At 40.3% G+C, this 23,920-nt stretch overlaps 1 protein-coding gene across 2 annotated transcripts in view; it reads right to left on the bottom strand.

The window, feature by feature from the left end:
* dennd4a (DENN/MADD domain containing 4A) overlaps nt 1-20,804 on the bottom strand; it is a 62,139-nt gene extending 41,335 nt beyond the window's left edge. For both annotated transcript variants that reach the window (XM_063004152.1, XM_063004153.1), the window contains exons 1-5: nt 20,608-20,804; nt 5,707-6,051; nt 4,205-4,451; nt 2,529-2,598; nt 2,024-2,193 (exon numbers count right to left, since the gene is read on the bottom strand). In XM_063004152.1, coding sequence (XP_062860222.1) covers nt 2,024-2,193; nt 2,529-2,598; nt 4,205-4,451; nt 5,707-6,017 — 798 coding nt within the window. In that variant the 5' untranslated portion in view covers nt 6,018-6,051; nt 20,608-20,804. The remainder of the gene's footprint in view (nt 1-2,023; nt 2,194-2,528; nt 2,599-4,204; nt 4,452-5,706; nt 6,052-20,607) is intronic.
* Nucleotides 20,805-23,920: the final 3,116 nt, after the last annotated feature.

Here is a 23,920-nt window from a genome sequence, read left to right as displayed (position 1 = left end):
GTAATTGTAGAACTACAAAGTGCTCCTATATGGTTAGTGGAGCTGATAAAATGGACTAAGAGTGTAGAAACAAATAAGTGGTTTTAATGTTATGGCTGATCAGTGTATATATGATTAAAACTTCTTTTAAAAGTTGCTAGAAATATCTGGGGATAGCTGGGATATTTGATGTCTCTAGGTAAATAAATAAATTACAAAATAAAGCAGTGTGAATAGACTGGGGATGTGTGCTTGTAGAAGGAGCAGGAAAGTGCACTGGTGCAGACCGAACACTCAGAAACATTAGCTTGAGGGCACTCTGGAAAAGGGCACCAGTCCAACACAGTGTGAGACACACTTGCACATTTATGTACTCGCATGTTCATTCACATCTAGGGGCAGTGTCGAAAAGTCAGTCCATTTTTTCCATGTTTAAAAGAGGTGGAAAAAAACACGGACAAAAAAAAAAAAGTGACCAGTGGCCAGATTTAAACCCAGGTCACAGATTCCCATCCGTGCTGTGTGGCACCAACACTACCTGTTGTGCCACCATGACAATGAAAAAGTTGGGACAGCATGAAAAATGCAAATAATAAAAAACACAGAGTTTCTTACATTTACTTTGACTTTTATTTGATTGCAGACAGGATGAACCTGAGATATTTCATGTTTTGTCTGGCCAACTACGTACATTTCATTTATTAATAAACATCCATTCCTGCATTTCAGGCCTGCAACACATTCCATAAAAAGTTGGGACAGTAAAGCATTTACCACTTTGTAATGTTGCTATTCCTTTTCACCACACTTAAAAGACGTTTTGGCACCGAGGAGACCAAGTGATTTAGTGTTTCAGCTTTTATTTTGTCTCATTCTTCCTGCAAACACGTCTTAAGATGTGCAACAGTACGGGGTCATCGTTGTCGCATTTTTCATTTAAAAATTCTCCACACATTCTCTATTGGGGACAGGTCAGGACTGCATGGATGTCTCTGGAAAAGATGACGTCTTGAAGGCAGCACATGTTGCTCTAAGATCTCAATGTACTTTTCTGCATTAATGCTGCCATCACAGAAGTGTAAGCTACCTTTGCCAAGGGCACTGACACAACCCTATACCATAACAGACCCTGGCTTTTGGACTTATTGCTGATAACAGTCTGGATGGACCTTTTTGTCTTTGGTCCGTACATTTTTTCCAAAAAAAATCCTGGAATGCTGATTTATCTGACCACAATACACATTTCCACTCTGTGATGGTCCATCTTAAATGCCTCCGAGCCCAGAGCAGTCAACGCAGCTTCTGGACATGGTTAACATAAGGCTTCTTTTTTGCACAGTAAAGTTTTAAGTGGCATGGATGCTGCTTTTTCAACAATCACCTGTTGACATCACCTGTCTGGAATCACATCATTATTTAGTTTTTTCACCTCATTACTAGCCCTAAATTTCCCCTGTCCCAACTTTTTTTGGAATGTGTTGCAGGCCTGAAATGCAGGAATGGAGGTATATTAATAAATGAAAACAACAGACAAAAAATGAAATATATTGGGTTTAAACAGTACAAATGTAAGGAACAAACAAAGTAAATGTAAGGAACACTGTGTTTTTATTTTATTTGCATTTTCCATACTGTCCCAACTTTTTCTGATTTGGGGTTGTATTTTAAACATGAATGAATTGTCATAACTGCACTGCACAAGAATGATTGAAGTAACCGAGTTTTATTCTCTTTTCAGAGCAAAAAGCATGGCAGAACTACTTCACATTAATCTAACATTCATTTGAGATTGAGTTAACAAAAGCAGTGTTTAATCTGCCTGATTTGAAATGTTAATCAACCTTCAAAATTCCTTTTGTGCTCTAAACTTAAAGGACTTATTACTATGCTGCTCACAAATCTCTGACTGATTGGAATTCTCGGCACCATTCTAAAAGCCACGGTTCAATTTGGCTCCCTCGTCTGTGTCTGATGTAGTTGAGAACACTATCAAAAGAGGTTCACACTGTGTGCGTGTGTGCAATATGGGTGTTTGTGCTTTCACCTTTTCTCCAGAAGCTCCAGTGAGAACAAACGTTGAGAATACAGGGAGAGAGTATTTTGTTTGAGAGGGCCAACATTCTATAGAGGCTCCCATCGGCAGACAGAAGAGCGGAACTGATTCCGGCAATGGGAACGAATCATAGTCTTCTGCCGGGTAACGGGACAGCAGACCTAAAAACAGCCAGCAGATCGATTTAATTTAAGAACTCTTACAATAAACCAGCTTTCTCCTGCACATCAACAAGAAAACACAGTCACAATAGGATCATCCTACTGGACTAAGCAGTATAACACATGAGCACTATTCCCGTAACTGGAACACCATCTATCAGTAATCATCAGATGATGATTTCATATTTTATATTGCCCTGTGAGAGTATCATTAGCTCATATGCACCAGCCCATCTCTCTGGGGGGAGAATGATGTCAGCCTGCCTCACTATGGTGGTCCTCACTAAGGCCTACAGCTCAGCTCATTTTATTTTTATAGGTTTTGAACAACTAACCTGCTTTAAATGCAAGAGTGTTGGTTTTGGCCAACGATTTTTTGTAGCACAGGTATACAGAGGAACCCCACTGAAAAAGAAAACAGGACACACAAAATATCTCATTACAACTTCACAGCATTAAGCAGAATTGTAAAACACACAAGTATGTGGTGGAAATAAAACAAGTACAGTGGTACCTTGTAACTCGACGTCCCCTAAACTCAAAATCTTTATAAACTCAACACCCTTTGTCAAGAAATTTGTCCTCTTAAACTCAACGTTTCCCTTAAACTGGATTAAAGCTGGATTTTTTTCCTGTTTCACTTTTAAACTTGTGTTATAGCTTGAGGTTCTTAGAAATTGTAAGAATCAGCTTTTCCGAGAGAGTCTAAAAAGCTTATCATTAAAAAAAATGTATTAAAAGAACGACATAGAAACACTAAACCTCTCATAATTATTACTGCTTATTTGTTCTCTCCACTAACTAAGAAGTATAAGGAAACAATAAAGAAGTAAATGTAAAGTGCAGGTTTTATTGTATTTTTGATTGATTTTTAACAGTTTTGTAATTGTATTTCAGTGCTGTTATATTATATTTGTGTTATATTCAGTGTATAAGTGTCAAAAACAACCCTATTATTTTACATTAGCCTAAAATATATGCAGTCCCACGGGACCATGGAAAGCATTAACAGGTTTCTCGTACATCCTTATGTGAAAAAATACCTTGAAATTCAACGCCTTGTTTCCTGGCAAAATTGGATCCACTACGACCCCTACCAGGATAAAGCAATTGACGAAAATAAAATAAAATTAATTGTAGCCATATAGTCGGTTTTTATATAGTCAAAAGTATTACTGTATAATTAGGAAACACCTATTTATTGAGTTTAGGTGTTTCAGCCACACTCGTAGCTAACAAGTGTATTAAACGAATAAAAGGAAATAAATAAAAAGGCAACAATTTGGGTCACTTCCTTTTCCAGCATGACTGTGTCGCTGTGCACAAACCGACGGTCTATTAGAACATAGTCTTACAAATTTAATGTGGAGGAACTCCAGTGTCATGCACAGAGCCCTGGCCTCGACCTCAGAGTGCCTTTGGAATGAACTGGAACATTCATCGTGAGCCAGGTCTGCTCATAAAGCATCAAAGCCAGACCGAATGGGCACAAATTCCCCAAATTTAAACATATTGCAAAAAGCCTTCACACAAGATGATGTTATATTTTCAGATATGGGTTAAGTTCATATTACTGCTTATGATTTTAGAATGGGATGTCTAATAAGTTTATGGTCAGAAGTCCACTTTCTGCCATATAGTATATATGAATGACGTATGTCTAAACTGGGACACTGCAAAGACAGGAAACATAATAAAAAGTACCAAGAATACATTTTAGTCATATCTGTAATGACACATGACAGTGCAATAACTGTTGGAACGTACATCCTAAAACAATCATATAAAAGGACAAAGTATTGTAGCTTGAAGCAACATTATTGATATTAAAAAACAGGATTAAAAACAGGATGAAAACAGGATAAAAACAGCAACACGGCTCATAAATCCAGTTTTTTTTAATGTTTATCATAACACTCTAGATAAACTGGCACCGAGTTATTCCACACTGATAATCTCCAGACTTAAAATGATCACATGCTCAGTAAATAAGAAAAGTAAAGCTGCTCACCATGCTGCTGTTCAGGTTCTTGTCCAATTTGCAGAAAGCATGCGGAGGTGTTTCTCCTTTGCCGGGAATGACGACACAAATATCTGTGACGGCCAACGTGGCATGAGAATGACACTCGGGTGCGCGTCGGTACGTGATGTAGATTCTCTGTGAGGAAGAGCTGCTGATGTTGGCAGGGCGACCGGAGGGTGTAGTCTGGATGATGTGACAGCCTGGCTTCAGCTTCTCCCTCCACTCATAGAGCACACTGGGAACAGGACAGGAGCGAACAATGATGTTGGTTCTTGGATGCTGTGTTGATACAGTACGAGGATGAGTAGGGTGTTACGGTATGGAAATATATAGTATAGATAGGGCCCTTGATTTTCATCCCTTGATTTTTTTGAAGAAAGTGCCACATTTCACAGAAGTCATCAAATAACACTCATGAATTAAATGATGGAATAAACAGAAACTACAATACACAGCACAGCCTACCTTAATAATTGAATGTAAACCTAAAACATCAAGCAACGGTGTGAGGCTCCGTCTGAAATACAAGTATTTTCGCCCCGTAAGACATACCTGAAATCCACTGTTTTAATTATTGCTCTGAAAGCTTCTTTCTCAACTCGCCTATAAAGGAATCATGTCCTTGCATATGTGGATTGTTACTGCGTTCATAATGTCGTGGCTCGACAAACCATGCAGTATATAGTCTTTTAGTCTGTTCTAAACTGCCGACACACCTTATTTCTTTGGCAGGTTCTTCCGGTGCATATTTGGTCCTCCTCTCTTCATCCTCCATCTGTTTTTGATTATTTTTTCCACCATATTGAGGAAACCTCTCTCTTTTGTTAACACTGTCATGATAACGCTAACTGGCTAACTACTTAATCTGCACGGCGCTCCATATTGCTTTTTTACAGTGAATAATATTGTATGATTTGCTGCCTTTTTAAGCCTACAGCTGTAAAAATAAACTATGTTACGGTATCCATACCATATGAGGAATTAAAGACAGTATACTGAATGTACCGTAATACCACCCAGCCCTAGTTGGACCTTAAGTACAGAATAAGTGAGTGATATTAATCCTAATCTGAGTCGACAGCAGCCCATTTTATGCATAAATGCTTTTCCATCAGCTAGTTGCATTATTATCTTAAAATAATTTATTATGCATCCCCTACATGGGAAAACCATTTGCACTGGTTATAATGAAATTTGGAATCGTATAGTGAATTAATTCAGCTGTATCTATGACTCAAATAAGCATGTGCTGTTTTACTTTAGACCAAAAAAAATGCAAAAATAACAAATCTTATTTTCAAAACACTGAGATTCACACAAGGATTTTAGGACAAAGTCTAATAGTTATTTACATCAGCAGTAATTACCAAAAGCTAAGTTGCTACACTGTTATTATCCATTTCCCTGACTCCTCTATCATGCTTATTACAATCGACTCCTGTAATTTGGAGCCTGTTGTACTGTGGGAAGGGTAAACAGAACTGACTCACCCGAGGTCAGTGAGAGGCGGCTTGTCTCGGCCTCTCCTGTAGCACAGAAAGATCTGGGGGCCCATGATGCTGCCTCCGTTCAGCTCGGCGAGCAGGCCCGAGGGAGTGCTCTCTAGGCAGGTGTAACCCCGCGGTACCTCCTCGCCCTGGGAGCGAAACACCACGGCGACGTCCGTGATTGGGGCCTCGACCTGGGCCGGGCTGCGCTGGAAGCCTTCGTCGCACGCTGCATCTTCTTCGAAGGGCTCGGAGGAGTCAGTGAGACCCGCCACCACAAAATAGTCCGCGACACGTGGGCTTTTGTCCTCCATCTTCTACCTTCCCCATAGAGAGTGGACGTTATAGCTAGGTAGAAAAAGAAAGGTGAGAACATGAGCTGGGGTGGCAGCACATATGGGAAAGTAGAGCATACCAAATATGAGTTCTACGGTACTGCTTACTTCAAAAACTTCAGTATTCCTGATAGATCGGTAACCCATTACTATTATACTGTTATACTATTCATCTGTCATAAATGCCAAATCTAAGAGCCACTGTTTGTCATCCAGCTGGGTGTATTCTCTGCCATTTGAGATGCAAAGCAACTCTTTGATGTCAAATACAAGATGCGCTTGGCTGCCCACTCATCTTCACAAACAGTATAGGTAACAGAAGGAAAAATGCAAAAATGGCGCAAACTGACTACTGATTAATGAAAACTTTCTAGATTAGCAGCGCTTTAGGTGGCCTATGGTAACAAACAGCAGATGAAAGAAACAGTAGCCACATGCCATGTCAATCATGTTGACCTGTTTGAATGAGGTACGATCTTTTGCAGAATGTTTGCAGTAATAGAAGCACAGTGTCGCAACGGGTAGCAAGAAGGGCCTGGGTTCATTTCCCCAGTTGGATGGCCAGGGACTTTCCAGTGAGGAGTTTGCATGTTCTCCCTGTGTCCAAAGACGTGCGGTCAGGCTAATTTGAGTTACTAAAAATATCCTTTATGTGTTTGTGTGATGAACTGGTGACCTGTCTGGGGTGTTTCCTGCCTTTTGCCCAATGAATCAGACCCACCGCGACCCTGACCAGGATGAAGCACAGATAAAAAAGACAATGAATGAATTCATGTGTCTCAACCACAACAATTGCCTACAGGTGTAATAAATAAATTATATAAATGAAATTATGTGCTTCCAACGTTGCAACAACAGTTTAAGGAAGGCCCATTCCTGTTTCAACATAACTCTAAAAACTCTAGTGGTCTGCACAGATCCCTGACCTCACCTCAGCCCCACTGAACAACTTTGGAACTGGAAAATCAAGTGAGGCTTTCTTGACCATCATCAGTGACCAGCCATACAAATACTCTTTTGACCGAATGGACACAAATTCCAACTAACATACTTTAAAGTCTTGTGAGAAGCCTTCTCAGAAGAGTGGCTGTGGTTATAGCTGAAAAGACCACATAGAGGTCACTCTATTTTAATTCCATTTGTTTCTGAGATAGGATGTCCAACAAGCTCATGATCAGGCGTCCAAATACTTTTGGCCATATAGTGTACATGCACAGACAAATCGGTAACGAGTTCTGGGTGTTCCTTGTCCAGCACAGTTTAACATTTCCCCACACCCAGAGCACCTGATGTAATCGTTTTAAAAGCCTTTCTGATTTAGATGTGTAATAAGAGGAGGGAAAACTTACAGCTGTGGAGTACAGGGGTTTCCAGGACTGAAGCTAAAACCCCCCGATTACAGTAATTAGTCAGTTACTCAGGCTTTCACTCACAAAAGGCTGCATCACAAACCCGCACAACGCTGTGGAACTGACTGTACTGACTGTTTGGGTGGCACAGCAGTGTATTATGCCAGCTGACATACTGTAATTGACTATGTATGAGTTGGGCAAAGTCATGCAAAGGATTGACACTCTGTTTTGTGGAACCACCCTGACCACAATAAAGCATTTAATGAAGTAAGAAGTAAGAACAAGCCAGTAAAGTATTCCGCTTCCAATAGTTTGTCTATGTGCAGTTTATTTCTTTCTTTATAAACTCAGCAAAGTCTAAAGACACTCATTTGGTTACACTAGCAAATTGTCCAAGATGTTGAAGTCTAAAGCAGCTAAAAACACTACTCAGTTAATTGAGTTTAAAATCTTCCAACCGATTCTGTGGACTCATGGGGGATGTGTCAAAACACTGATGAGAATTTGCGTCTTTCAACTATTAAGGTAGGCTGTGCTGTGTATTGTAGCTTCCATTTATTCTATCATACAATTTATGAGTGTAATTTAATTATTGCTGTGAAATGTGGCACTTTTGTGTAAAAATTAGTAAAATCTGTGATCTGTGAAAAACAAGGTCCATGAAATTAAGGCCCTAATCATAGGATAAAACATCTGATACAGTCTAAAGGGGGAAATTTCTCCCATCATGCTTCAATCTGATTGGCTCACTGCTTTACTCCTCATTTGCATAAACTTTACCAGATCACTGATTCCATGGTACGTCGCTCCCTCTGCACTTGTGTCTTCATACTTTGTAATCTTTTATTAAAAATGAACGACCTACTTTGGGGTGTCTCATATGAACGCAGGTCAGTAATGATATTTGCATAAAGAACACATTCCAGCTTCCAGTTCCAGCATTCCAGCAAGTCTACTGGTCGACTTTTAAAAGCAAACACATTTTTCAACTACAAAAAAGCACAATAAGCACAATGGGGCAGAACCCTGCAGTTCTAGAGCACTGTTCTTTGATCTAGTTCCATGGTTATATTTATTATGTTGATCTACCCCCTCCCCCCCCATTTCCATTCTGCTAACCATGCATTTACACACATGCAAAATGTATATATCTACCCTAACTGTTAGAAATCCAGAGCAAAAAGCATATGGTAGTGATTACAATCATTCCTGCTGAGCATGAAAGCATACTTCCGACTGTACACTCTACAGCTCTTTAAAGACTTTTGTGCAGGTTTCCTGGGCAAGTGTAGCCTAGAAGTTAACTGGTACTGGACTAGTAATCGGAAGGTCGCTGGTTCAAGCCCCAAGGTTGCCACTGCTGGGCCCTTAAGCAAGGTTTTTAACCCTCAATTGCTCAGACGATATGATCTTTGGATAAATGCATTTGCTAAATGCCAAAAATGTAAATGTTTTGAGGAAAACCTTCAAACACAGTGCACATAAATATACAGTGAATATAAAGACGTATCAAGTCTACACACTGATGTAACAAGACCAGGTTTTAGTAATGTAAACCAAATGACACCAAGATGCATAATTCTAGAATATTTACACCTTTAACATGACCTATCTGTACCAATGAATTCCAATGAAAATCAAAAACTAGAGATGGACCGATCGGGGTTTTTGGCACCGATTCCGATCTCCTTTCAGGGACATCGGCCGATAGCCGATTCTGATCGGGGGGGGTGGGGGGGGGGAGGTGGATTAGCAGTAAATAAAAAGAGCCTTAAAAAGAGCCTCACAGTAAAGATAAACCGGAGCAGCGCGCGTGTGTGTGTGTTTGTGCCTTTAGAAGATACGCTTTGTTCACAGTATCGCTATAAGTGATTCATTGATTCATGAGTTGATTCGTTTTTATGTGAAGCGTAAGTTTCTCTTCTCAGTTATCTCTCCGTGTTTACTGTTATTAATTAAATGTCGTGGTTTTAAATAATCACCAGCTACTACAGAACATTCTGTGTGACTCTTACATTAAAAAGCTTAATTAAACTGCTATTACCACAGATCTGTAACCGACCGTCAGACTCGTTCCGTCTAAGGAGCTAAAAGTTTTCTAAAAGTTCAGCAGATGATCCTGAACTAACGAATTTGATAATGAATAAACTTTTGCCTCTGATTGGCTCTGTAATGTTTTCTGTTCTCATCTGTACATCACAAGTAAGAACCGCTTACGATTTACCAAAGTGAACCAGGAGTTTATATAACGTGCTGATAGAATCGACTCAGATGTGACCGGGTTGAATGATCTTTTTAAAGTAAATATTACAATCAGCAAAATTACATCGTAAGAGCTTTCACGATGGTTTCTGTACGATTGTTGATGAATGGTGATGTGATGGTTGGTGCTTCGTAGCTCAAAGTCTGGATCAATCCACTGAGCTGTTAACTTAACATGGTCTTTATATATCACACGATCGGATCGGCTACTTTTAGGAAATATCGCCGATCGCCGATAGCATATTTTGATTAAAAATCGGCCGATACCGATTCATAGCCGATCGATTGTCCCATCTCTATCAAAAACCTTTTAATTTATGACAGCATATTTTTTGGTAGGAGTCTATCAACATGGCACATCTTGATTTGCCAATCTTTGCCCACTTTTCCTTTAAAAAGCGTTCCAAATTTGTCAGATAGTGTCTCCAGTAAAAAGCCCTCTTCAGGTTACCCTAAAGATTTTTAATTGGAATCAGGTCTGTGCTCTGGCTGGGCCATTCCAAAATTCTTATCTTCTTCTGCTGAAGCCATTCTTTTATTGATGTGGAGGTATGCTTTAGGTTGTTGTCATGCTAAAAGGTAAAATTCCTCTTAAGTGTCCTGAAGGTTTTGTGCCAAAATTGACTGATATTTGGAACTGTTTAAAATTCCTTCCACTGTCACTAAAGCTCCAGTTCCAGCTTTGCAAAGCTCCCACCAGCATGCTTCACTGTGAGTATTGTGTTCTTTTAGTAATCCATGACACTTTTTCCCACCTCATCTTACCACGGGAATTTACCTAACGTTCACACTGAAACTAAGTGTGACTGATCTGCTCTTCGATGCTATAAATAGCAGTGAGACAGTAGCCAAAAGTACACTGCTGTTTGCTTCAACATGCAAGCTTTGGACTGAGCATTGTCATCTTGTCTAAAACCAAAGTTTCCACAAACTACAGATGTGCCTCCTTCTCACCTAAATCCTTGCTCTTCTGTGGTTTTTCAGCACTTTCAGCACTCATTTTTCCCCCAGTGCTAACAGCTAGTCTGCTTTACTAGGTTTGCTTGTGCTTTGACTCTGGACCTCTCAGGATCCAGCCTTATCACATCATGTGCACATATACTGGAGAGTTTATTCTATTGCAGCGAACAGTTAACACTATTTGAGTTGAGCAATTATATTTATTTATTTACAACTTTCGCTGTGTTATCGTGGTCCCTTACAATGTGTTTATCACAAAAACTCATACAGCGATAACAATAAAAATATGATTAATCGTACCCCTACAGCACAGTAATCTAAAATTACTCACATTGATTACTACAAGCCACACATCTGCACCCAAACCACATCACTAAAAGGGGGAATTTTACACATATTGCACATAATAACACACAATACTTATTCCTAATAATTATTCCTATTCCAAGTACTTTAAAACAAAAGGATTTGGGAGTGCAGCTTTAAAATTATAAGCACTTCACTCTGCCCTTACAGCAGGACTGGGTGCATATTGTTGCTTCGCTTACCATGCGTGTGCGAAGTCGAGCCAGTGTTTGGAATGAGTGAGCTTTGAACTGATCTGCAATAATCAGGATCAGATTTACTGCCAAGTAAGTTTTCAAATACTGTACAAGGAATTTAAACAATCAAATAGCTGAATTAATTTTTTTTGCATCAAGAATGAAATATAGACTGATAAACTACATGAACGTATGCTTTATTTAAAGGATTTTGACATAAATGAATAAGAGATCCGGGCGGCACGGTGGCTCAGTGGCTCGGTGGGTAGCACTGTCGCCTCACAGCAAAAAGGTCCTGGGTTCGATCCCCAGGCGGGGCGGTCCGGGTTCTTTTCTGTGTGGAGTTTGCATGTTCTCCCCGTGTCTGCGTGGGTTTCCTCCGGGAGCTCCGGATTCCTCCCACAGTCCAAAAATATGCAGTCAGGTTAATTGGAGATACAAAATTGCCCTATAGGTGAATGGGTGTGTGTGTCTGCCCTGCGATGGACTGGCGCCACGTCCAGGGTGTTGCTGTGTGCCTTGCGCTCATTGAAAAGCTGGGCTAGGCAACCCTAATTAGATAAGCGGTTAAGGAAGTGAATGAATGAATGAATGAATGAATAAGAGATCCATGACATGATATTCAAATAGATTTGATTGCAACAGTAGTCATCTTTCATATCCTGTTCAGGGTCATGGTGGGTGTAGTTGCTCCTAAATTAATAGGCACAATGCAGTAACAACCCAGACAGGACACCAATCTATCACGGTGGTCTCGACCACCCCCTTCCCCCCAATCCCAGACATAGCCGATCATGTCTGTATGTAGACACCTGACTGGCTGATAACACCACTTTGGATCCCAGCTCTAGTGGGCTAGCATAATTTACCGCTGCGCCACATTAATCAGGAAGCTAAGTAAGATGTTGCTTATTGATCTTTAATTTTGAACACTAAAAAAGTCAACCTAGGTAAGTCACTAAAGCACTATGTCGTATTAACAGTTTGTCCCATTAGCTCCCCTTGTAAGGTCAGCTGCAAAAATACTTAATTAGACTAAACTTCGTGCAGCACCAAGGGTTTAAAACAAAGCACAAAAGAGGCAAATCCAAGTTGGTGACTAGTGATCCCACTGTGTCTGCTACAGATATTGCCCATGTTATTACTGATTAGCATTAACAGCTGCAGACCTAAAATAACCATTTTAAATATTTCTATCTCATCCTCATCAATATTTTAACATGAGCCAATACCTCTGCCATAAAGAAACAATAGTGCAGGCTCATATTACAGCGGTCATTGGGTATCATTAGTCTTACTGACACAGCAGATTAGCACTTTCTCCAGCCTTTGGTATAGGGTACAGTGGGCAGAGCTTTAGACTTAATGGCATTGTGGTTTGGATTATGGTCCAGCAGAGTCATGGGAAAGAGCTTAAAGCTTAAAAGCCTAGAAACAAAAGTGATCTACTGTCTCCTCTGTGATTTCCTATTGTGTATTTGTATATATATATACAGTGTATCACAAAAGTGAGTACACCCCTCACATTTCTGCAAATATTTGATTATATCTTTTCATGGGACAACACTATAGAAATAAAACTTGGATATAACTTAGAGTAGTCAGTGTACAACTTGTATAGCAGTGTAGATTTACTGTCTTCTGAAAATAACTCAACACACAGCCATTAATGTCTAAATAGCTGGCAACATAAGTGAGTACACCCCACAGTGAACATGTCCAAATTGTGCCCAAAGTCTCAATATTTTGTGTGACCACCATTATTATCCAGCACTGCCTTAACCCTCCTGGGCATGGAATTCACCAGAGCTGCACAGGTTGCTACTGGAATCCTCTTCCACTCCTCCATGATGACATCACGGAGCTGGTGGATGTTAGACACCTTGAACTCCTCCACCTTCCACTTGAGGATGCGCCACAGGTGCTCAATTGGGTTTAGTCCATCACCTTTACCTTCAGCTTCCTCAGCAAGGCAGTTGTCATCTTGGAGGTTGTGTTTGGGGTCGTTATCCTTTTGGAAAACTGCCATGAGGCCCAGTTTTCGAAGGGAGGGGATCATGCTCTGTTTCAGAATGTCACAGTACATGTTGGAATTCATGTTTCCCTCAATGAACTGCAGCTCCCCAGTGCCAGCAACACTCATGCAGCCCAAGACCATGATGCTACCACCACCATGCTTGACTGTAGGCAAGATACAGTTGTCTTGGTACTTCTCACCAGGGCGCCGCCACACATGCTGGACACCATCTGAGCCAAACAAGTTTATCTTGGTCTCGTCAGACCACAGGGCATTCCAGTAATCCATGTTCTTGGACTGCTTGTCTTCAGCAAACTGTTTGCGGGCTTTCTTGTGCGTCAGCTTCCTTCTGGGATGACGACCATGCAGACCGAGTTGATGCAGTGTGCGGCGTATGGTCTGAGCACTGACAGGCTGACCTCCCACGTCTTCAACCTCTGCAGCAATGCTGGCAGCACTCATGTGTCTATTTTTTAAAGCCAACCTCTGGATATGACGCCGAACACGTGGACTCGACTTCTTTGGTCGACCCTGGCGAAGCCTGTTCCGAGTGGAACCTGTCCTGGAAAACCGCTGTATGACCTTGGCCACCATGCTGTAGCTCAGTTTCAGGGTGTTAGCAATCTTCTTATAGCCCAGGCCATCTTTGTGGAGAGCAACAATTCTATTTCTCACATCCTCAGAGAGTTCCATGTTGAATATCCAGTGGCCAGTATGAGAGAATTGTACCCAAAACACCAAATTTAACAGCCCTGCTCCCCATTTACACCTGGGACCTTGACACATGACACCAGGGAGGGACAACGACACATTTGGGCACAATTTGGACATGTTCACTGTGGGGTGTACTCACTTATGTTGCCAGCTATTTAGACATTAATGGCTGTGTGTTGAGTTATTTTCAGAAGACAGTAAATCTACACTGCTATACAAGCTGTACACTGACTACTCTAAGTTATATCCAAGTTTCATGTCTATAGTGTTGTCCCATGAAAAGATATAATGAAATATTTGCAGAAATGTGAGGGGTGTACTCACTTTTGTGATACACTGTATATATATTTATTTATTTATTTATTCATTGCATATATACTGATCAGCCATAACACTAAAACCATCTCCTTGTTTCTACACTCACTGTCCATTTTATCAGCTCCACTTACCATATAGAAGCACTTTGTAGCTCTACAATTACTGACTGTAGTCCATCTGTTTCTCTGCATGCTTTGTTAGCTTTGTTAGTCCTCTTCAATGGTTAGGACCCTCCCAGGACCACTACAGAGTTATTATTTGGGTGGTGGATCATTCTCAGCACTGCAGTGACACTGACATGGTGGTGGTGTGCTAGTGTGTGTTGTGCTGGTATGAGTGGATCAGTTTTAAAACACCTCCAGCCAACAGCGCCCCGTGGGCAGCGTCCTGTGACCACTGATGAAGGTCTAGAAGTTGACCAGCTCAAACAGCAGCAATAGATGAGCGATCGTCTCTGACTTTACATCTACAAGGTGGACCAACTAGGTAGGAGTGTCTAATAGAGTGGACAGTGAGTGGACACGGTATTTAAAAACTCCAGCAGCGATGCTGTGTCTGATCCACTCATACCAGCACAACACACACTAACACACCACCATCATGTTAGTGTCACTGCAGTGCTAAGAATGATCCACCACCTAAATAATACCTGCTCTGTAGTGGTCCTGTGGGGGTCCTGACCATTGAAGAACAGGGTGAAAGCAGGCTAAAAAGGCATGTGGAGAAACAGATGGACTACAGTCAGTAATTGTAGAACTGCAAAGTGCTTCTATATGGTAAGTTGAGCTGATAAAATGGGCAGTGAATGTAAAAACAAGGAGGTGGTTTTAATGTTATGGCTGATCAGTGTATGTTCTGTTTTTGTATTTGTATTGTGTACTTTCTTTATTGTATAACGCTACTGGGACTTTAATTTCCTTCTGGATCAATAAAATATCTATCTATCTATCTATCTATCTATCTATCTATCTATCTATCTATCTATCTATCTATCCATCCATCCATCCATCCATCCATCCATCCATCCATCCATCCATCCATCACCTCTGTAGATGGTTGCAGAAATTCAATGTTCTAAACTTGGCTTAGAGATTTAGGATATAGCACATTACCCTAATCCTGCTCATCCTTATAAAGCCCCAAGTCGAAGAACACGACGACAACCGAGATATCAATGTGTTCTGATTATTTTTGGCCCCTGCTCTGCATTTATTTGCAAACCAACAGCATTACTGATTGCTCTTCATGAGCAACACGCCACCGAACCACCTACTCTTAAACATCTCTGTTCCCAGTTCCACCCACACCTGTACAACTCAGGCAACTGAGTGCAGCAAATCTCTAATACATATACTGAGATGCAGCAGATAAATCACAAGTAATGTGAGATATTTGGAATTATTTTTAGACACAATCTCCCGGTCTAGCAACTACGCCATGCAACAGCAAGTTCGGAGAATTCAATTCTCACCATGGCAACAATTTTGAAAAAAAAAAAAAAAAAAAAAAAGATTAGGAACAGCAAATGTTCCTTATTTTCGTTACTGGAAAGGTTAAGAAATAAGAATGCACTGCTTGTATGATCAAACCCCAGGACTGAAGGAAGTGAAACATTCGGTCTAATTGCTATCCTAAAGCCAGATGTAATTATACTTTAATGACAGTATGCTAAAAAGCTATAAATAAATACATAATTTAACACCCAGTCCATTTCATACTGGAAACAGCCTCAATTAGTAATGCCAGTTTGGAATAAACAGTACAGTTCAATGCTGTAGGCAAGTTAGAAATAAATTACTTCCATGAAACAGTGAAATCTAGGAACACCCTTAGGCACACACCATTTAGGCCTATTAGATTCAATTACCAGAACTAAAAACCCATTACTCACGTTTTGACAAAAATGGGCAAGCACAGACAGGAAGTCAACCCCCTGAATTGAGCAACCCTGACGGTATTACACAAAGACAGAGGATTGTCCGGAAGTGTACCAAATGCAGACCATTTCATCACAAACTCTGCATGGCTCCCACACAGCGGAAATCCTGCCAAGGAGAGCCTGCGTAAGAGTAACATCAAATGCGTCAGTACACGAAGCCTGCTCGGGTCGCTTGTTAAGAAAAAGAGAACTGTCCAAGCGCTGACTGGTTTCCTGGTTGAATCTAAGGAACTGAGCACCAAGAGATCTGACCTCAGGCTATTCCTTAGACAGGTTCCTTTTTCTCTTTAAATCAGCTGAGTTCAAATCTGTCACAGTCAGAAATGAGTGTGCAAAGTGCCAGGTTGCAGAACCTGGTGCCAGAACCAAAGCATTAATGGGACTTAGCCCTGAGCTGAGTCATCTGACTTTCTGGCCATCTGACTCCTTCACTACCTTGCTGGCATTCTCAAGCTTCTTTTCTGGGAGCTCAGCGGGTAAACGGTAGTGCCAATTTGGATCTGTCTTGAGTTTTGTCCATGGGTGACACGGCTACTAATGTTTTTTCTGTTACATTTCTCTGGTGGGGGACTGAGTAGCTGGTGAAAATGCAGCTAAACTAATGCCTTTTACATAAGGCTTTTTGAGATCTAGCATTATTAACTTGCATTATTTTATTAAACGTTTTAACATTACCACGGCTCACAGATTTTACAGAAGTAGTATGGTAAAATGTACCCACAGTTTTTTTTTTAAGTTGCTAAACTGGTCATTCTATTCTGACCTATATAGTGTATTTGGGCATTGCTGTGCTGTGAATATGTACTAGGGATGTAACGATGCACCACAAGGCAGTTAAAAATTGGTGCACATGTGCCACAAAAAAGAAACAAACGTATCGTGAACCCAGTATCTGAATCGTATCGCATCATGGGTGGAGTGTATCATTACATTCCTAATATGTACATATGCATATGTGTATCATTTTGTATTTCTGAAATTACAGATAACTACAAATATTAAAAATTAATATTGCTCCATAGTGGCATAAACAAATCGAATCCTCCAGAGACAGATAGTAAGTTTGCCAAAGTACATTTATCCATGGTTGGACAGATTAATTGTAGGTCGTAAAGGATGGAATTTATGCGTTCACTAACAATCAGAGCCACACTAACCAAACTCATGCATCTGAAAGCTCTCAAGCTCCCTATAATCAAGGATGTTGATGTGCTCAATTACACTGGATGCACTGCAGTTTTAAAGGAGGTGTTGGCTAGTGTTACACACTAATCAGATTACACCTGATAAATGTTCTGGGGGAAATCTACTTTTAATAGATTCTCTAACAGTCATCCTAACAGTCAACCAGGTACTAAACACTACCTGAAACATTTGCTAGTGATCCTAGGAAAATAGTTGTAATTAAAACCTGCTAAATTAGCATTCTTAACATTCTCAGACCTACAAAAGGCAGCAACTGAGAAAATTGGTGGTGCACAGCAAACCTAAATTCCCTCTGGATGAAAAAAAAAAACCAAAACTTTTTCCTCTTGCATAATTGATGCACACCATCTACTATTGTTTACACTCAGTCTCTGGGATGCTTTCTTGTGGCTGCTAGAAAGATAAGCTTTAGCCCTCTTTCACCAGCCTGTAGCTTCATAAAAGCCAGAGCATAAGCCAGCTGGAGGCTCTGTCAAAAACAATATGCCTGATGTTGTGCAGATGTGTCGAAGCTGGGTCTGTTGGTGCAGGGCCAGCTCTGTCTGCACTAGGGAGGTTCCTGTTAAGGCACAGCCCTGAAGCAGCAGGGAGGCTGAGGGGAGAATGCAGGAAGTGGGAACTCGAACAGCATCTGGTCCTGCTTAAGCTATGGAGGTGGACATCTGATTCCTCAGCACCATAATGAGACACAAGCAGACACAGGCATTCTTGGGAAAAAACAGAGACAGCTGAGCTATTTCCTTCCCAGAATGGTTTGTTGCATTTAGTATTTAAACTGAATGATTTAATCAATTATTTCTTTACTGAATGGATTTTTATTTTAAAATAGTTGCTGAAATAGTTGTTGAATAGTTGCTTTGTTCGGGATTTTAAGATGTACTGAACTGGAAATTCTTTCCAAAGAACATGACAACAAAGTCATAAGCCAGTGTGTCACTAACTCCCAAATAAAAAAAAACCCAAACACATAAAAAAATGTGACACCTAAGCTTCCGGCAATGCTTACTGTCCCGTAAATGTGACCTGGCAGGCACGATCTCAGACATCCCATGTAGTCAAACTATGTAAACAAACAGAGGAACACAATTCTCTGGGTGGGCTGGCAGGTCAGTAAAGACTATGGTGAAATCACACACTCCAAACAGACAGTGTACTTCTTACAAACAAAGTCTGCATTGCCATGGATAGAGAGTTAAATTGGCAAGTCGCTAGTAAATAAAACCTTTTGACTAAGCCCCCTTATCATTATTGAACTTACCAACTCCAATTACTCTATGTATTTTTGCAAAATTGAATAAACAACTGTTCCTTAATTACCTAATTTCCCACTTGGTCTTAAGTCTATGGTCTATACCAGAAATCAATTCTGGAATCATTTGGGAAATCATTACCATCATCACAGATTTGTTTCTACACACGAAATCCTTCCAAACCTCAGATTAATTGTTTGACATCTGCTGTAATCAAAATGCAACAAATTTGCAAATGATAAGTACACACCTTTCTGTCTAAATTACTTTTACGCACTACATTTTTCAACATGACATTTTCTGTGAACACTCCCACCTAATCAATGCCAGATCCTTATAGCTTAAGGATGACAAATATACTGGAAATCTGCAGTAAATGAACCCACATTGAATAGAATTGCAAAAATAAATAATAATAACAGGTTCTCAAATGAATTTCAGATCAGGGTTCAGACGGAATCAGATTAGTACCATTTTTTCAGAGGTTAGTGCCTGGCAACACAACCAGGCTTTCAGATTTACTTGAATATGCCAAACTCTCTGTCAAAGCAGACTTTGAGTCTGAACCAAAAGTGCAAGTGTAAATCCCCCCCACTCAGTATGAATCTGAAAGTCACTGTTGTCATTCATATTCTCAAATCTGACATGAAGAGGAACGTGATACTATTTCCCCTACTCAAAGAGACAATCAAAAGGTTTTTTGAAGCCTCATTAGAAACTATAAAAAACAAACAACAGAACAAAGATAAAGAAAAAATGTTCGGTATAATAATTATTGTTTATTATTGTATGTGTATATATATATATATATATATATATATACTGATTAGGCATAACATTATGACCACATAATATTACTAATATTGTGTTGGTCCCCCTTTTGCTGACAAAACAGCCCTGCAACTGTGATGCACTGTGTATCCTGAAACCTTTCTATCAGAACCAGCATTAACTTCTTCAGCAATTTGAGCTACAGTAGCTCGTCTGTTGGATCGGACCACCCGGGCCAGCCCTCGCTCCCCACATGCATCAATGAGCCTTGGCCGCTGGTTTACCACTGTTCCTTCCTCGGACAACTTTTGATAGATACTGACCACTGCAGACCGGGAACACCCCACAAGAGCTGCAGTTTTGGAGATGCTCTTACCCAGTCGTCTAGCCATCACATTTTGGCCCTCGTCAAACACGCTCAAATCCTTACGCCCATTTTTTCTGCTTCTAACACATCAACTTTGAGGATGAAATGTTGCTGCCACTTGCTGCCTGATATATCCCACCTACTAACGTGTTGTGATGAAGAGACAATCAGCGTTATTCACTTCGCCTGTCAGTGGTCAAAATATAGGATTGTTATCAAAATCTGTGCTCATCTTATCAGTGATCAATGAATGAATTTAAATAATCAGAACTAGGAGATTAAATACTAATCAGGCCTAATTTGAATGGGTCTTGTCAGGTGTCAGTGCTTTTATAACTGCAATATTACTACAGTGTTATTTTTCCTTTGGGTTATTGTTTGTAAATGTATTTATAATAAGGTGACACAACAAGTTTTACCAAACATTTGCATTAGAGCAAGATTTTTGTACAACTGTAACCATGTAAACAAAGCTGAACAGGTAGGTGATGCTCCTAAATATTAAAGGGACGGACAAGTGAGTCAGATCACATCAATGTCAACACTACAGTATAGAAACGTCTCATCGGTCAGGATGGACCGACTTTAAATTACACAAAAACAAATGTGCTGAAATGTTCCTATTAAAAGCATCAGTACCGACTGGGGTGAAATGAACGTCAACACAATACAAGACCCACAACAATCAGGAGGTGTTACTGCCCACCGAGTCCGACATGACCGCTGTTATTGTCAGCTACAACCCGTCTGTTACGCAACATACCACCAGCATTTACTAGCTTTTTATTACATCTTTAATATTCAATTTCAATAAATATTTCATTTCAACTGCAAAAAATAAAACAATACATATACATATAACATCACTTACTGTTTCAGCAGAAAAGCGTCTGGATGGTCAGTTCATAATACACTAGCCGCGTTCTAATTCAGCTCGAAATATTAGTAATTATGGTAAGCAGTTTACACCTTGTTTTTACATTTCCTTAAACATGTATGTATGTAATAAATAAATCCCCTATATATCCATTTATCCCCGATGACCACAACGTTACCAGATCCTCACGACGAGCCTCTTAGGATGCGCTGGCCAGGATTCTCGCGCACGCGCTTATTAGAAGCGGCTGGTGCGCCCACGTGACTGCCAGCAAACCCCGAGTACGTCACACTTCAGCTGAAGGAGAGCAACCTGAGAGAGAGCACCGTCAATAACAAACATAATATTAATCATAAAACCAACAATAATACGTATTTAACCAACGATAATGAGAGTACAACCAACCGTATTGGGCATATAACCAGCAATACTGAGCATACAATCAACAATACTGAGAATATAACCAATAATAATAAGCATACACTGATTACACAAGATTAGAACCACCTCCTTGTTTCTACACACATTGTCCATTTTATCAACTCCACGTACCATAAAGAAAGCACTTTGTAGTTCTACAATTACTGACTGTAGTCCATCTGTTTCTGCATGCTTTGTTAGCCCCCTTTCATGCTGTTCTTCAATGGTCAGGACTCTCACAGGACCACTACAGAGCAGGTATTATTTGGGTGGTGGATCATTCTCAGCACTGCAGTGACACTGACATGGTGGTGGTGTGTTAGTGTGTGTTGTGCTGGTATGAGTGGATAAGACACAACAATTCTCAATGCTGGACTGAGAATAGTCCACCAACCAAAAACATTCAGCCAACAGCGCCCCATGGGCAGCGTCCTGAGACCACTGATGAAGGTCTAGAAGATGGCCGACTCAAACAGCAGCAATAGATGCGTGATCGTCTCTGACTTTAGATCTACAAGGTGAACCAACTAGGTAGGAGTGTCTAATAGAGTGGACAGTGAGTGGACACTGTATTTAAAAACTCCAGCAGCGCTGTGTCTGATCCACTCATACCAGCATAACACACACTAGCACACCACCACCATGTCAGTGTCACTGCAGTGCTGAGAATGATCCACCACCTAAATAATACCTGCTCTGTGGTGATCCTGTGGGGGTCCTGACCATTGAAGAACAGAGTGAAAGCAGGCTAAAAAAGCATATAGAGAAACAGATGGACTACAGTCAGTAATTGTGGAACTACAAGGTGCTTCTATATGGTAAGTGGAGCTGATAAAATGGACAGTGAGTGTACAGTAGAAACAAAGAGGTGGTTTTAATGTTATGGCTGATCGGTGTAACTATCAATGCTGAGCATATAATAAACTATACAAACCAGCTGTAGCCTAGTGGTTAAGGTACTGGACTAGTAATCGTAAGGTTGCTCGTTCAAGCCCCACCACTACCAGGTTGCCACTGTTGAGCCCTTGAGCAAGGCCTTAACCCTCAATTGCTCAGACTGTATATTGTCACAGTACTATATGTCGCTTTGGATAAAGGCATCTGAAAGTGTAAATGTAAATATAATTAATAATAATGAGCATACAACAAACCATCTTGGGCATGTAACCAGCAATACTGAGCTGAGCATATAACCAACAATACTGCTCATACAACCAACCATTTCATACAGTGCTGTGAAAAAGTATTGCCCCCACTCGATTTCTTCTAATTTTGCTATTTTGTCACATTTAAATACTTAAGATCTTTTTTCATTTAATTTTCATCAACCACTTTATCCTGATCGGGACCGCAGCAGGTCCAGTTACACCATCCAACACTGGACACAAGGCAAGAATACCCAGGACAGGGCTCCAATCCATCACAAATTTGTCCATCCATTTGTCCAATAGACTGCTGTCAACTCGAGCCTGATTAATTTTAGTATAAGATAAAGACAACCTGAATACACACAAAATGCAGCTTTTAAATGATAATTCCATTCATTGAAGATAAAGGTTTATTTAAACCCTTTATTACACAAAAAGTAATTGTCCACCTAAACATAATAACTGCAATCAAATGTTTGCGATTGCTAACTGCATGTGAGCTTTAGGTTACATACTGACAGATGGACATTCGTTTTCAGGATTTTCTGATAGAGAGAATTCCTAGTTCCATCAGTTATAACAAGTTGTTTAGGTCCTGCAAAGGCAGACTCAGACCATCCTCATTCACATTTATGACTTTGTAATGTGTGCAGCATGTGGTTTTGCTTTGTTTTGTTGAAAAATGCAGTGACGTCCCTGGAAAAGATGTCGTGTTAAAGGCAGCATGTATTGCTCTAAAATCTCAGTGTACTTTATTGCATAATGCTGCCATAGAAGTTTAAACAGCCTTTGCCAAAGGCGCCGACACAACCAAATACCATGACAGACCCTGGCTTTTGTTTTTGTTTTTCAGTCTGGAGTACACAGTGTCCATTCCTTCCAAAAAGATCGGAAATACTGATTTGTCAGACCACAGTTCAATACAATACAACAATAAAGAACCCCCGTGGAACTGCACAAGGCTTACAGCATGATCTGATGAAGGCTGGGACAAATGTGTTGGATCCAACCATATTCATAACGCACGCCAATCTTGACCAAGAGGCACAGGACGGCTTGAATCGGTTACGCCTACGCATATAACAAACAAGCACTAAAGTGCACAGCCAAATTATAACAATACTATGCACTATGCAAACTCTATGCCATCTATCTGCTGGGGCATCCACACATGGGGCAATACACCATATGTTGCCTTGGATCCATATGTACCTCATTACACAGAATAAACCATTTCAGACCTCCAAACAGACCCATCATCAGCCACTTATTGACAACAGGATGCAAAAAAACAGGATGCTTGTCCAACATCTCTTTCAGTCGATTGGCTGCTTTATAGTGGGACACCAGACTAGCATGGTCTAGACTGGACTGGTCTGGTCACTGGCCTGGCCTGCTGATATGTAGTAGTATATTTACAATTCCAGTCATTTTCTGACAAGGCAAGCAGAGAAAAACAGTGTTGGTAACAACAGTTAAGATTAATAGCAAAGTAGTACATTTACATGGAGTAGAAATCAAGAAGAGTGATATTGAAGATATTACATTGCTCATTTTTTTGTAAAGGAATGAACCATTTGAAAAGCTTTCCTTTTAAATCACAACCCTATAGGGGTTCCGTAATTTAGGTGCATGAACAAAAAAACGTTCTTTCATGTGTGCAGGTCTTTTGTTGTTACTCCAGGGTACTTTTCCCTCTCATTTAACTTCCTGCAGTTTTGATTAAATTCATCTTTTCC

This window comes from Trichomycterus rosablanca, chromosome 11 (genome assembly GCF_030014385.1).
Source record: "Trichomycterus rosablanca isolate fTriRos1 chromosome 11, fTriRos1.hap1, whole genome shotgun sequence".
Classification (NCBI taxonomy): Eukaryota; Metazoa; Chordata; class Actinopteri; order Siluriformes; family Trichomycteridae; genus Trichomycterus; species Trichomycterus rosablanca.
The sequence above is the reverse complement of the archived record's forward strand: the minus strand, read 5'-3'. Positions and strand labels throughout refer to the sequence as shown.